Source organism: Pleurodeles waltl, chromosome 1_1 (genome assembly GCF_031143425.1).
Source record: "Pleurodeles waltl isolate 20211129_DDA chromosome 1_1, aPleWal1.hap1.20221129, whole genome shotgun sequence".
Classification (NCBI taxonomy): domain Eukaryota; kingdom Metazoa; phylum Chordata; class Amphibia; order Caudata; family Salamandridae; genus Pleurodeles; species Pleurodeles waltl.
In genome coordinates, this window is record NC_090436.1 from 898,927,411 (window position 1) to 898,943,649 (window position 16,239).

Genomic DNA, 16,239 nt, shown 5'->3' on the forward strand with positions numbered 1-16,239 from the left:
CCTGGCACTCGGAGCACAATTTTGGGTTGTGGTCGCACTCGAGACACCACAGACAAACCTGATGAGGATCAGTCACCGACATTGTGCGGTGACAGTCCTCGCACGGCTTGAAACCGGTCTTCGGGAACGTCCTCGACACACCAAAAAGTCTCACAAAAACTCAACAAAACGGTCAAAGTCAGTCAAAAAGACATCAGGGTAGCTCTTCTCCAGATCTGCGCGTGGCGCGAAAAGAAAAGAACTGATGTCACTGCGCGAAGGCAACATCTATATACTGCTCCTGACGTCATCACGGCGACTACGACGCCAACGATGCCCGCTGAGTCGACAGAAACCACCTACCGGCGCGCAAGGGTATTGCTTGAAGAAAAATCCTCTGATCCAGTCTGACGCCTGGGGGAAATTCTAAGGTAAGAAATCTGCAAATAGAAGTCTCTATCAGCTATGGATGGCATAAACAGGTGCTAATGAGAAAACAAATTCAGATTTTTTTTTTAATTGGAAAGCAAGTTGAGAATTTTGAAAATGGGGTGTCCTTTAGGCACACTTACGCGAGCCAGAATTTTAAATGCTGAAACACAATAATGGATACTACAGGAGAGAAAAGATCTAATCTGATTTTATATACTCATTCAGCTTACATCAACCACTATCTTTTAAAGAGCAAACCAGAATTAAATACCTCAAGGGAATAAGTGATTTCATAAGGCAGGAGATTGCGGAGCAGTACTGTTGGCCAGAGATGGATGACATAGGGCAAATCAAATTTATCCTCTGTCGATGCTGAAGATACCAACACGTCTTTTAATGTCACAATGTTGATAATAAGTGAATCTCCAGTTGATTTAGAATGTTGGCATTTCTTCTGCAATAAGGCTCCATCATGCTTCCAGATTTCTTCAAAGCTAATTCCATCACACATTTCATAGCCGTCCTTCAATGGCCGCAAAGACAGTACTGATCTGTAGTTGAATACAAAAGAAAAAAAATTGTATTTGAACAAATTTGCAGCATACAAAAAAAAAAGGTTCTTGCTAATTCTATATTGTATACTTGTGCAAATGCAGATTACTGATATGCAACTGAGGAAATGGGAGAAAATATTTATGTTTGTTATACCTCAGATCACATAACTGACTGGTCAAAAAGAACCACCAAATGCACACAAAAATTGTTTCTATATCACCCTTTAGTAGCCTGAGACAACCTCAGGAATAGAGGACTGAATTAGAGGGTAGTTGTAAGGAAATCCCTTCTTGGCATGGTTACCCCTTAACGTTTTGCCTTTGCTGATGCTAAGTTTTGATTGAAAGTTTGCTGGGACCCTACTAACCAGGCCCCAGCACCAGTGTTGGTCAGACTGTCTTAATATTTTGTTTTTGACAGGCATGCTGTCTTCTGTTTCCACATCATGGGTACACAGGTGTGTCTGACCAGGGGTTAGGGAAAAGAGCTCAGCAAACTGCTGGAGGACTTGCCTGCAGTCAGCTTTCTGCTGGCCAGAGAGGGTGTCTGAGTAGATCACTCCATCTACTGTGCCATCTTTAGGGTCAGTGGAGAGGAGATCAGGGAGAGGTTCACTCTCTGCTTCCTGGTCCTCATCTGTAACCATTAACATGTTTACACCTGCCCTGTCATGGAAGAGTTTTAGGTGGTTAAGATAGATCACCCTCTTGGGGGTCCTGCTAGTGCCTAGGTCCACCAGGTAGGTGACCTCACTCTTCTTCTCTAGCACTGGGTAAGGGCCACTCCATTTGTCTTGAAGTTCCCTAGGAGCCACATGCTCCAGAACCCAGACTTTCGGCCCCGGCTGAAACTCAACCATAGCAGCCTTTTGGTCATTCCACATCTTCTGAAGTTGTTGGCTGGCCTCAAGGTTTTTACTTGCCTTTTCCGTGTACTCTGCCATCCTGGAACGTAGGCCTAGTACACAGTCCACTATATCTTGCTTAGGCTTATGAAGAGGTCTCTCCCAGCCTTCTTTCACAAGAACTAGTGGTCCCCTAACAGGATGGCCAAACAGAAGTTCAAAGGGGGAAAAACCTACTCCCTTCTGAGGCACCTCTCTGTAGGCGAAAAGCAGGCATGGCAAGAGGACATCCCATCTCCTTTTGAGTTTTTCTGGGAGCCCCATGATCATGCCCTTCAATGTCTTGTTAAATCTCTCAATAAGACCATTGCTTTGTGGATGGTATGGTGTGGTGAATTTGTAAGTCACCCCGCACTCATTCCACCTGTGTTTTAGGTAAGATGACATGAAGTTGGTACCTCTGTCAGTAACCACCTCCTTAGGAAATCCCACTCTGGTAAAAATACCAGTGAATGTGTTGGCTACTGGAGGGGCAGTAGTGGACCTAAGAGGAATTGCTTCAGGGTACCTAGTACCAGGATCCACTACTACTAGGATATACTGATTCCCTGAGGCTGAGGGAGGTTCAAGTGGACCCACTATGTCCACTCCCACTCTTTCAAAGGGGACCCCCGCCACTGGAAGTGGAATGAGGCGGTCTTTGGGTGGCCACCTGTCTTACCACTGGCTTGACAGGTGAAACAGGAGCTGCAAAACTCCCTTACCTTCTGGGACAAATTAGGCCAATAGAAATGGTTGACTAATCTCTCCCAAATCTTGGTTTGGTTTGTCCCAAATGCCCAGCAAGGGGAATGTCATGGGCTAAGGCGAGGATGAACCCTCTAAACTCCTGAGGCACTACAACTCTCCTAGTGGCACCAGGTTTTGGATCTCTTGCCTCAATGAAAAGGAATCTATCTGTCTAATAGACCTAGTGGGTTCCACTGACATTTCCTTTGGTTTCCTCAGCAGCTTGCTGCCTAAGGCCTTCAAGAGAGGGGCATGTTTCTTGCCCCTTGCAGAGTTGTTCCCTTGTGGCCCCCCCTGGGCCCAAGAGCTCAACCTGATAAGGTTCCAACTCTATAGGCTTAGTTCCCTCAGGAGAGGCTTTGTGACCCCTTTCTTTTGGTCACCCCCTGTGGGAGTCTTGGTCACACTTGTCTTGATCCAGTGGTCTGCCTTCTTTCCCAATTCTTGGGGAGAAATTGGACCTAGGTCTATCAGATGCTGATGCAGTTTATCACTGAAACAATTACTTAAAAGGTGTTCCTTCATAAACAAATTATACAGCCCTTCATAATCATTTACACCACTGCCATTTATCCAACCATCCAGTGTTTTGACTGAGAAGTCAACAAAATCAACCCAGGTCTGGCTTGAGAATTTTTGAGCCCCCCTGAACCTAATCCTGTACTCCTCAGTTGAGAATCCAAAGCCCTCAATCAGAGTAGCCTTCATGAGGTCATAGGATTCTGCATTATTTTCCAGAGAGTGTGAGGAGTCTATCCCTTCACTTCCCAGTAAACGTTTCCCAAAGGAGAGCACCCCAGTGAGATTTGTTTACTTTTCTGGTTGCAAAAGCCCTCTCAAATGCTGTGAACCATTTGGTGATGTCATCGCCATCTTCATATTTAGTTACAATCCCTTTGGGGATTTTTAGAATGTCAGTATTCTCTCAGACCCTATTTAAGTTTCTATGCCTTCTTGTGTCCCCCCAGTGCCCTACAAAACCCCCCTGGTCTGCCCCCGAGGACACAGGTACTTACCTGCTGGGAGACTGGAACCAGGGCACCCCTGTTCTCCATTGAAGCCTATGTGTTTTTGGCACCTCTTTGACGTCTGTACCTGACCAGCCCTGAGCTGATGGTGTGGTAAATTTGGGGTTGCCTTGAACCACCAACGGTGGTCTACCTTGGCCCAAACTTTGAGACTTGTAAGTGTTTAACTTACCCGCAAACCTAACCTTTATTTACCTCCCCCAGGAACTGTTGATTTTTGCACTGTGTCCACTTTGCAAATAGCTTATTGCCATTTTTACAAAGACTGTATATGATATTGCTTTTATTCAAAGTTCCTAAAGTATCTAAGTGAAGTACCTTACATTTAAAGTATTACTTGTAAATCTTGAACCTGTGCTTCTTAAAATAAACTAAGAAAATATATTTTTCAATATAAAAACCTATTGGCCTGGAGTAAGTCTTTGAGTGTGTGTTCCTCATTTATTGACTGTGTGTGTGTGTACAACAAATGCTTAACACTACCCTCTGATAAGCCTACTGCTCGACCACACTACCACAAAATAGAGCATTAGAATTATCTCTTTTTGCCACTATCTTACCTCTAAGGGGAACCCTTGGACTCTGTGCACACTATTTCTTACTTTGAAATAGAATATACAGAGGCAACTTCCTACAAATACAGATAAAAATAACCGACGTGAGCAAATCAGTGGAGTTTCAACATCACTTCTACGGAGTGGGGGTTGATACTTGAGGCCGTATCATGATGGTTTGCCTGTTTTATGCACCTGCAGGGCATGAGGTGAATTCATCCAGCCCAATTTTTACCTCAGTTAGTGGTTTACTGATTTATTTTCAAGTAGTACAGATTAGAAACAGCGAGCAAGGGTTGCCTCTTCCTGTTTCTGAGCTAACTGGGATAAATATTGGGTTGAATAAACTCACTTTACGCCCTGAAGACACATAAAATAGGTGCTCAACTCTGGGCTAGAAAAGCCCATTGTGATAAGGTCACTGTGTTAATCTATTTAGGGTTTCAGAATAGGAGGCAAGGGGCAGGATCCATGCCGGAGTTCGATTCAGCAAGGTTGCCCTGCTTCCCAGTAGGATAATTGATTGACTAAATACAACATGGGAAGGTCTAAAGAGGGGAATATGTGTTTGCAATGCCCAGGCCACAGGCAGACAAAGCACAGGAGAGGGAAATCGCATTTTCTCCTCCATGTGCACCGGGATGGCTGAGGCCAGGCGCCAGCATGATGGAAACATGATGAAGAGGTACACTTTTTTTTCATACACAGTCTGTGCAGTACCCTAATGTAGGGGACCCTATGCAGATAATCCAGGGCAACCCTTATTGGTTTTACAGGGGTAAAAAGGACAATCCCAAAAGCTCTCTTTTGTGGTAGTGTGGGCGAGCAGTTACGCTTATCAGAGGGTAGTGCTTGGCATTTGATGAGCATGCAGAGTCATCAAATTAGATACACACAAGAAGCAACTCAAGACCAATTGGTTAGAAAAACAGTTACTTTGCTGTATTATTTATAAACATGAGAACATATGTAGAAGAATAAATACTGTAGCAGTTCTTTTGACAATCTGCAAGTAAGTATTAGTTTTTGTAGATGAATACGTTTATACGCAGCATGAGTTCCAAAGTGCTATGGCTGCATGGAAGTTCTTACACTCAGTTCTTGAGGATCCTCTGAAGGTAGTCAGGTGCTAGGGGTGCAAAGTTATTGACAGGACCAGCAGTTCAGGTTTACCTGCACAGGAGCATCCGGGTGCAGTGGTGCTGGTTGTGCCGGGTTCCTGTGCACGAACACTTGGCAAGAAGGGGGATCACCTGCAAAGTGAATGCGGGGGTAGGGGCGTGGGGGTGGGGGGACTTGAGGACAAGACTGGAAGCTCCAAATAGGGCGCTCAGTCAGTGGGCGTCACCAATGGAAGTGGACCCGGGCCGGGGGAGGTTAGGAACAGTGGATCCTTCGAAGGGGTGCTACTGCATCAAGGCATACACGATTCTTTGGGTGACCTGCAGAATGAGGGACAGAACAAGGCAACTGGACGACTGAGGAGGCTGTCCTCTGCAATGCTGGCGTCCCTCCCCAGCAGGTTTTCGGTTCTCCTGTTGGAGTCTGGGGTGGGCTTCAACAAGCCTTGGTTGGTGCAAGGGGTCCAGTACCCCATGAGTTGGTGCAGGTCGGCTCCGGTGGATCCTTGGGTCTTCTCACTTGGTAGGGAGACTAGACTGACTTCTTGGAGCACTGGGACCTTCTCCTAGATGACTGTAGTGACAGTGGACGCGGGGGTCAGCAGGCTGGTGAACTGGATGTTTCGGTTGGTGCCTGCAAGAAGCAGGAAAGTGGCTCCTCCACTCCAATGGAGATGCTGAAGGGCTGGCAAAGTGATGGAAAACCTCTGAGGCTTTTGGAGTCCCCACAGCTACAGGACTAGTTGTGATGTTGTGATTCTTGGGATGGCAGCAGGTAAGCAGGCAGGCTTCTGCGCCAACAGTTTACCAGGGGTCCTCAATTCTCACTTTTCCGGCTCTTCCGTGTCCTCCACTTCTTGGCGTCAGGTGAATCTGGCTTCTGGTGTCAGGTAGTCGCCTAAATACTGAGTTTAAGGGTGTATTAGAGAAGTGTAGGGTAGTAGCCAATGGGCTACGTATCCGTGGCTGTGCCTACACCCCATTATAACCACTTTCTGTGGGGAGTAAGCATAATCCTATCCCAGAAGGCCGAGTGCTGATCATAACCAAGATGGTGGAACCCTTTTTCCAGTGTCCACTTCAGGTAGCCCACCTTAGGGATGTGGTTAGCCCAGGGGTTGAACACACCTACTGACTAGCTAATTTTCTCACCAGTCCTTGTGCCAAATGAGCCTCAGGGCAGGGGGTGGCTACATCCAGGTCTGAGGAAACCGGGGGTGTGCATAACAAAGGTGGCAGTGTCTTTGAAGATTCCGGCCTTGACAAGCAGATCTGCTAGCCATCCTTCTGGAGTGGGTGGTAACACCCTTCTCCAGAGCAGGCATTGTTTCTTACCTCATAGCGCAGGTGCAAGGGGCGTCGGAAACGTGTCTGGTGGTGGCAGACAAGACTTAACTAGTCAGTCAGCCCACCAAGACACTAGTGAGGTTCAGGAGACACCTCTAAGGTGCCCACTTGGTGCATGCACAAATAAATCCAAGGCTGCCTTCATCTGGGATTTATCAAGATGAGGTGTTTTATACCAAACACCATAGGGTTCGGTGAAGCCATTATGTGACTGGGTCACTTGTGTTGCTGAGTGTTCAGCACAAATGGCTTCCCGGTTCACTTGCAATGCTCAGCAATGGAGCTAAGCATCACAGGGCCATATCCACTCCTGCAGCTATGGCCGTGCCGAAAGTGTACTGCACCCTGCCTTAGGGCTCTTAGGCCTACCTTAAGGGTGACTTACATACACTTAGCTGCAGTGATGAGGGCATGGCACACCAAGGGTGTGACATGTCGTGTTTCCTCCTGGCTTGCACCAGGTCACGCACACTGCAATGGCAGATGTGTGCTTCTCATTTTTAGGGGGGTCCCTGAGGGTGGCACAATCTGTGCTGCAGCCCTTATCGACCCTCTCCACCACCCAGGCCAAAGGCACCAATGGTGCCTCTTACTCTGGTCTTACAGGGGGGTAGGAGTGTGCCAATTGTACACCATGTCACCTGTTTTGGGGGAAAAGAGCACTGGAACTAGGGGCCTGTTCAGCAGGAACCCAGTGCATCCAAGCTGAAAAACCTCAACATTTCCCATGTGGGAATTGCTCCATCTGCCAACACTAAAAAAATTGACCTTGACCTTCAAAGACCATAGGAGCAGAGGACACATACTAATTGTAATGGCAGCAATGTTATATTCACCATTACTTGTCCTTGTGGCCTCCACTATATTGGAATGATAACCCGCAAGGTCAAGATCCGTACAAGCGAGCACAAGAGCATTGTCAGATGCAAAAAGGCAGCAACAAAATTGACAACACACTCCCTTGAACTTGAAAAGAACCATAATGAAAACAATACGAGGTGGACCATCAGAGAAACTTAACCCTCAGGCAAACTTCAATATTAAACTGCTAGAAACAATGCAGAGATGGGTCTATAAACCTGCAACAAATAAGAAGGGACTGAATGATGAAATCCCCTGGAATTTGTTATGTTGCCAATAGCTGCCTGATTACCAAATGACACTTAACTTGGGGGGGTAGACGATTGGGTCTGGAACAATATTTAATAAATAACAGCCTTGATAGACACGAGGCACACAAGAAATAAGCTTCACCTCCTCCCTTTGCCTAGTAATAACAATTCCAGGTTGGTACTCTCGTTACTTATAAATTTAAATATATAATAGCGGCCCAGTATACAGAATAGCAGCCCAGTCTCTAATATGACCTCACCTCCCTAATTATCTGGGCTATAGCTCGACAGTGCCCATTACACTGGGAGATTACGATCCCCATGATGCATTGCTTGGCAAATCCAGGGACTGGGTGTGCTGACGCATAGGGTGTCCCGTAGATGGTGCGACTCATTGAATTTTTCAACATGTCATAGGCAAGCGCGGCTCTCCGAGGTAGGAGCGCCAGCCCTGACACTGACCAGGGATTATCACGTGGAGTACGCATCACCCGGCAATAGACGCCACATGGATGGGTGCGCCTATGGATAGACTGCAGTGATTTACACACCTGGTTGGGGACCAAAGGAGAAGTGCGCCGATTGGTCTCTGACAACATTGACGAGCCCAAACCAGTTCAATCCAGGAGGTTAAATATGCATTTCCTTCAGCTAAAAATTGCTACAAACTAGGGAGAGCGGAGCCAAGTAGGTGTACCGGAGGGTTGGGACCCTTGAAGTACCAAAACTGGGGCGAGCACTGTGGGCACAGATTAAAATTCAGCAGTTTACTAATATTGACAATGTGTTCTGTTTATCTTTAAAGGGTGTGACTACATGGCCAAACTTCTACACAGCCAACCTTCTTCACGCCCCATGGGAGAAGTTTGTTCCTGTATATTAGGTGACTGCATGGATGTTACAATAGTCAAGCATCCAAGAGATGGTTTTGAATGGATGTATGTGATGGACATGGAAGTCTCTAAGGTGAGGCCATAAATTATGGAGATACGATATTGGGGTCAGTGCCGGTCATAATTGTTTTAAGGCCGCGACCAGTCAAGTATTCTCAATCCTTCATTATGCACATTAAGTGAGATGAGCATTACACGATATGAGCGTGTAGAATGAGTCAGCAGAGGGAAAAATTCCCTATAATTCAATCATGTGTCAGGAAGATGCTACCGATTTTTAATAGATGGAATGGTGTAAGTGTAAAGGAGGTATGCTTGATATAAATGAGGAGCTTAAGATGAGTATGCCAATTGACACAAAGGCCCTCATTATGGGTCTGATGGTCATAAGACCGTCACATTACGACCGTGGCGGAGCCGCCATGGTCCGACCGCCAACACCACCAAGTTGCTGCCAGTTGACAGCCTGGCTGTCTCTGCACTTGTAATCCGCCAGGGTGGCGCTGCATGCCACCCTGGGAATTACGACTCCCCATCCGTCAGCCTTTTCATGGTGTTTGGACTGCCATGGAAAGGCTGGAGGAATGGGGGTATCGCGGGCCCCCTGGGGGTCCCTGCACTGCGCATATCCCATTGACAGCCATGTCACGTTTTCCAATTCCCGTATTACGGTCAGTGGAAAGAGCGGTCAGTGCTGCTGCACCCGCCACACCTCCACATTGCCGCCGGCTCAATTATGAGCCGGCGTCAATTTTAAGGCCCTGTTTTCCACTGGGCTGACGGCAGCGGGAAACTTGTAATAGGGCTGGCGGTGTTCTGGCCGTACTGGCGGTCAGATGACGGTGCCATAGCTCTCTCTTGGTTATACGTACGACTTGAAGGGGAAAGTACTTCACTGCCTGTGTATGCTTGAAGTGTTTTTTGGCATGCCACACTTGAGTTGTGAATAACTCATCACAGGGAAGCATTAGAAGCTACATAACCAACCCTAACGAAAGCCTGGGACCCACAAAGGCCAATAGTGTAGGGCTGAAACATGTTGGTGAATATAGGGTTATAGGACCATTATATCCTTAAAAACTGCTCATATCGTATTTTTTAACTGTTCCCACCACCCTATTAATAAAGGGATACCTGAGGTTTGGATGAGGATTTTTTATCTTAAGTATACGCGCCCTGTCTGAAATTCTGGTAAGAGCTCCCTGGAAGATGGTTGAGCCCACCCTCACCTTTAGAAGTCAGGGTGAACCAGATAATGAAGCATACCACTATTACAGTGGGTGAGGGTTATATTTAAAAAAAAAAAAAAAAAGGATTTCTTCCTTTCCCACACCTAGAGACGTGGGGTACAGATGTAGCAAGCTACCTTACCTTTTTTCCTTGTGAGTGCTTCATATCTAGGGGATACTCTAGTGTTGGTAACTATGGTCAAGGATCTCCTTCCAGAATACAGTTAGTGTTTGGCACTCCAACTGACATGAATAAAAAAGGTACACTTTCAATAAAGTTTAAATACATAAGGACAAACAATTAGGCCTGACAGAAGTCCAGTTGATCTTCTATCAGTGCAGAATGCATACAAATAAAATGCAAGGGACAATTACAAAAGCGCTTGAGATAGCTGAGGCAGGCATGCGGCCTCAAAGTCCAAAAACATGGTCCAGCAAAAGTAAAAAAAATATGGCCATATGTACAAAAAGAGATGGAAACTCTGCAACTTTTAGTCACAACAATGTTGCCATAAATGTAATGCTAGGGTATACTTCAAAACATTTTATGCTTTTTGAGTTACCCAATGAACGAGGTGAAGGGATGAATAGGTGTAGGGAGAAAACAAACTTAAGGAAATATCTTGACAAAGCTGAAACAAACTACCAGCACAGAACACATTTGCCCCGTAACAATGCTATTTCCTGGGAAAGTAATTTAAACGTGCATTAAGAATGTATAACAGTAGTTTACAGAATTTGTGTCATGACAAAGCAAGCATGTCAACAAATTACCATGAAAGTGATTCCTTAACTTCATGCAATTTAATTAATGAACATACAAGGACTTCAACAATGAACTTTTGACAACAACGACCTCCAACCAATGAGGTTTTTTTTGTCTCATCCTAATCCTATAATGAACCATTTCCCTAGCCCCTCTTGTTTCTCCTTTTCCCTAACCCTTATACGGACCAAGTACAGCAGAATTAAGTTCTGAGTAACTGTTCAGGTTGGTAATGGCAACTTTGTAGGTACAGCAACATAAATAATAAATGGAGGAACAAGATGAATTTAAATACCAGACTATTAAAACCCAAAAGTCTTCAAAAGACCCAAGAAGTTAAAGAAGATAGACCAGATTACAGTTGCAGAGGACCGGGGTCACATCTTTCAAAACAACTCGCTTCGAGAACTCACAAGGGCCGCAGACAGGCCACAGTGAAATCAGCCAGTGACAGACCTGCGATATGAATGCATGCATATCCTGGGACACCAATCAGTCACTTATCTTCTCTTATCTAGGCCACTTTGACTTTTTCCTCTCATCTACTTAATGACAGCCCTAATTACGCCCCTGGTTCTATGTTCCTCTTTTCCAGATGAAAAATATCTGGGACAAAATCTCACTTTTGATTCTTCCTGTGACACCTCTTTTAGGGCCCTTTGAGGGCATGTGTGAAAGAGTTTGTGGAAATTGGAAGGGGAAGTTAGTCTGAAAAGAGGCTGTACTTCCTGTTATTAACTACAATCCAAGCTAATATTCTACAAATGCAAGAAATAAACAGTCTGCTCTAAATGTTGTCCCTACCTGTAAATGGGTAAAAAAAGCAGCTTATTTTGGACAGGTAAGTTATCCGTAGTCTCTACTACGTTGATGTTTCCTGTCCAGTCTACTTCTGCCCCTGAATGTTTGTCTGTACAGGGCCTGCCCAATACAAAGTGGACCTCAGCCAAACTTCAGGATCTGCGGAACTGGAGATATTGATTGTTATTGTTCTGAAGTACAAAAAAAGAATATGTGCTGCTCCAGGTCCCTGAGATCTTACAGCATGCTTCAGAAGTACTGAATATCTGCAAAGTATGGCACACTTCATTTCCATACTACTTTTCTTCATCATGGTGAAAATCTATGGCTGGATACTCAGAAAAAAACATGACACTATGTAAAGAATGCCTTCTAAATGCTGGACCAAACAGCCAAAGCTTAGGGTTTTGTATGGAATGCAGGGAGGGAAAAGTCCCTTCAGCTCATTAACTGACCTTCACCCACTAGGGTTGCATGCTTCATTGAGTTGCATGTTGACAATGTTCATCTGAGAGGGCTTAACCTCTAAAGAGGGAACTCTAGATATTGTGTGTAGGGGAAAAGCAGAGAAAATAAATTTGCCTGGAGGAACAGTCCTATAATTGTTGATTTGAGACTCCTCGGATATGAGTAAAAATTATTTGGGTGGATGCATCGGGGTCTCAGTCGCTCCCTACCATCCAATAATCAACATGTTTCAGCCAACTACTCTGCCTTGTAGGTTTTCGTCAACACGCAATTCCCTACTGTTCACTTCTAATTTCTTTTTTAAAGAATAAAGGCCCTCATTAGGACATTGGCGGTAAAGCACGCTTAATGCAATGCTGACTGCCAACATAACGCCGGCGCAGCAGATAACCGCCAGCCATATTATGACACACACATACCAATCTGTTACTATACAGCCACACACACAAGTCCACCAGCCCAAAGGTCAGTGATAAACTGGTGGTAGCAAAACCCGCACCGTTACGCCAACAGAACTACGCCCACAGCATTATGACCCACGAATCACTGCAGCGGACATTCAATGCCGGTAAACCATTGGCAGTACACACCCCGCGCTCAAAATACACACACTCAAACAAAACACCACCACATTGGACAACTCAAACTACACACACCTGACACACAAACACACACCACAAACACACACCCACACCACTATAAAACACACACCCAAATTACCCACAACCCTTTACGACTAGAAAAAATTGATACCAGAGAGAGAGAGAGCATGAGCACCCAGACAACCAGAGCTACATAACAACATCACCTATACACCACACACGCACTTTACATTACACACCCCAACACATCCCCCTACATGCCCTCACCCACACCACTAATACTACACCCATGGCACCACAACAACAGCCCAGATTCTCTGAGGAGGAGCTGAAGGTCATGGTGGAGGAAATCATCGGGTAGAGCCACAGCTATTTGGATCACAGGTGCAGCAGACATCCATTGCTAGGAAGATCGAGCTATGGTGGAGAATCGTGGACAGGGTCAACGCCGTGGGACAGCACCCCAGAACAAGGGACAACATCAGGAAGAGGTGGAACGACCCACGGGGGAAGGTACATTCCACAGCAGCAAGACACCAACTATCTGTACAGAGGACTGGCTGTGGACCCACACAACTAACAACATGGGAGGAGCAAGTCTTGGCAATCATGCATCCTGGGGGCCTGGCAGGAGTAGGAGGATGACTGGACTCCGGTAAGTCAAATCTCTATTACTATCACCCCCCTCTACCTGCAAGCTATCACAAACCTCCACCCATACCCTCACTCCCATCACTTAACCACCTCCCACATACCCCAACAACACAAACCACTCATCCCAATACCAAGCCCTCCATGTAACACCAAAGCATGGACAACCCTCACAGACCTGCATGGACACCTATCACCACTGCATGCACACTGTAGAGAATCACCTAGCCCACCACATAGCTACTCACTCAAAGGCAAATCTGCGAGGGCAACAACAACCATAGAGGGCAACAACAACCACCCATGCACATGATGTCACACGCAGAAACAATAACACTGCATTTACATCCCCAGACGTCCCCCACCCAATGTCATGGGAGAAGAGGTGCCAGCAACATTTAGCCCCACCCAAGAAGAGGCCCACAGTGATGACAGCAGCTCTGCTCGCCTGGATCTAGATGACCAACCTGGCTCGTCAGGGATCTCCGAACAGTCGGTTACCCAGGCACACTCTCACACCACCACAGAGCCTCCCCCTCAGGAAACACCACCACAGCACCCACCCAGCGGGCCCACATCTCTTTCCCCAGGACACATCAATCAGCAGTGTGTCCACCACTACAGGGACCCCAGGCCACCCATGAACACAGGAGAATCAGGGACCTGGGGTCAGTGCAAGTGAGCAAACGGTTCAAGGGACAGAGGTACAGGACAACAGGGAAGCTGGGAGGACAGGCCCAGGGAACCGACTCTCCTGGAGGCACTCAACGCCATCCTGGAGCATACCAACATTCCCAGGAGACGATGGGCCACATACTGGACAAGTTGCAGGAAAACATGGTGCTGAAGGAGGGACAGTAAATGGGGATCAGGGAGGACTTGAAGGACATCAACACCACCCTGGTCTCCATTGCAGGGGTGCTGGCAGACATGGCCAACACAATGAGGGAGCAGTGGCACCACACAAGGGCCTCTGCCACTAGCCAAACCGATGAACAGCATTCCACCTCCGCAGCCGCTAGTGGACAGGAGGCCCCCGACAGGACCAACAGGGCAGTGTCTTTTCCCTAAACTGTACCTTTGTTCCCACAATTGGCACAGCCCTGGCACCCAGTTAAGTCCCTTGTAAGTGGTACCCCTGGTACCAAGGGCCCTGATGCCAGGGAAGGTCTCTAAGGGCTGCAGCATGTCTTATGGCACCCTAGGGACCCCTCACTCAGCACATGCACACTGCTTCACAGCTTGTGTGTGCTGGTGGGGAGAAAATGACTAAGTCGACATGGCACTTCCCTCAGAGTGCCATGCCAACCTCGCAATGCCTGTGACATAGGTAAGTCACCCCTCTAGCAGGCCTTACAGCCCTAAGGCAAGGTGCACTATATCACAGGTGAGGGCATATGTGCATGAGCACTATGCCCCACATTGCACGTGCAGGTTAGCTATTAGAAATGGGGTTTCTGGTTGGCTAGGGTATGCACCCCAGCCAGGTAGAACCCACCCACTCTAGTCAGGGCAATGGAGTTACACGTCCAAGATAAACTCTTCTCACCTCCTTGGTAGCTTGGCACGAGCAGTCAGGCTTAACCCGGAGGCAATGTGTAAAGCGTTTGCACAACACACACAACACGTGACGCAATATACCCACCACAAAGGAAACACAACACCAGATTATATGAAAATATACTGTATTGTACACAACCTAATTATTAGACCAACATCACCTAACAGTAGTATCCTGCTACCTTAGCAGTTGTCAGAACGTTACACATTAGTTACTCTGTGAACTAGCAGTAGTCACAAATAACACACAGGTTACTCAATATTCTGCAACATAAGCAGTAGTCAGGAAACACGTTATCATATTAAAGCACTTGTCATAAGAATATCATGAAACGACCATAGTAGGAACGTTAGAAAACATATGGCGAGTTAGAAAAACATATTAGCAAGTCATGGTCATAAAAGGAACATTTGCATACATATGTAAAAACACATCAAACAGGTAGGCAACATATAAACTAGCAAAGTCTCTAGCAAGAACTTAGAATTTATATTGTCTCTTTAAGAGTACCTGGTTTTATGAAGGCACCTCCAGTGACTGAAAGACTAACAATGGGGCCCCCGGCGCTCCTCTGTGCAAAACGGGGGCCTCTGACATCCTTTGAGGAGAGGAGGGCGGCACGCAACTCCCCTGTACAATTGTTGGGCCCCTCCGGAGACCGTGATTACTGGGGGCCCCCCTAGGCCTCCACCGGCCCTCACAAGGGGGGCCCATGTCTGGGAAATCCTCAAGGGAGGAGGGGGGCGCCACGCACCCCCTCTGGATTGAAAACGGGCTCCTCCAGGGACCCGTGAACTCCTGGGGTCTCCCCGGGCCTCCATCTGCCCTCACCAGGGGGAGACCACCAAAGAAATGCCAATGGCCCACGAGGGGGCCAACAAGGGAGCCGGAGGCACGGGCGAGCCTCCGGTGAGGCTACTACCCGGCCCGCAAATCAATGGAGAGTCCTTCGGGACTCCCACCAGTGAGGGAGAGGCGTCCTCCTCTCCCTCCAGCTCCTGATGACGTCCTGGCCCAAGGCAGGGCCTGCCGGTGCCCCGGGGGTGCTCCACGGAGCGTTCCTTGTCCCAGGCGCCCCAATAGGAGCACGCTTGATCCAGGGAACAACAAGAAGGTTTTCTTTATGCCCCGGGGCCACTTGTAAGCGCGCTCTACTCACGCTAAAAGGAAACAGCCTCCCCGGGCTACAGCGGTGATCTCTGCCACCACAATGCGCTTTTAAAAGCGCTTTTGCATTAAACGGAGCCCGGGTCGCAGCGGTGATGTCTCCCTGCAGTAGAGCACTTTTCAAAGCGCAAAGGAACAACAGGGGGCAGCGCTTAGAAGCGCTATTTTTGGTGAAGAAGCAAAATACTCCCCGTGCTGAGGATGGATACAGGGGTCAGGGGCCACAGCACCCTGCCCCTGGGGAGCAGATCCTGAGAAGCAGGCCCACAGGTGGAGGGTGGCCCAGAAACAGGCCAGCGCAAAGAGGGTGCAGGCTAGTGGCAAGTCGTTTAGTGACCAA

The 16,239-nt window shown here is 47.3% G+C and overlaps 1 protein-coding gene across 2 annotated transcripts in view; it reads right to left on the minus strand.

The window, feature by feature from the left end:
* The window catches only part of VPS13A (vacuolar protein sorting 13 homolog A), a 1,844,906-nt gene that overhangs the window by 918,487 nt on the left and 910,180 nt on the right, over positions 1-16,239 (minus strand). For both annotated transcript variants that reach the window (XM_069230089.1, XM_069230094.1), the window contains exon 47: positions 683-962. In XM_069230089.1, coding sequence (XP_069086190.1) covers positions 683-962 — 280 coding nt within the window. The remainder of the gene's footprint in view (positions 1-682; positions 963-16,239) is intronic.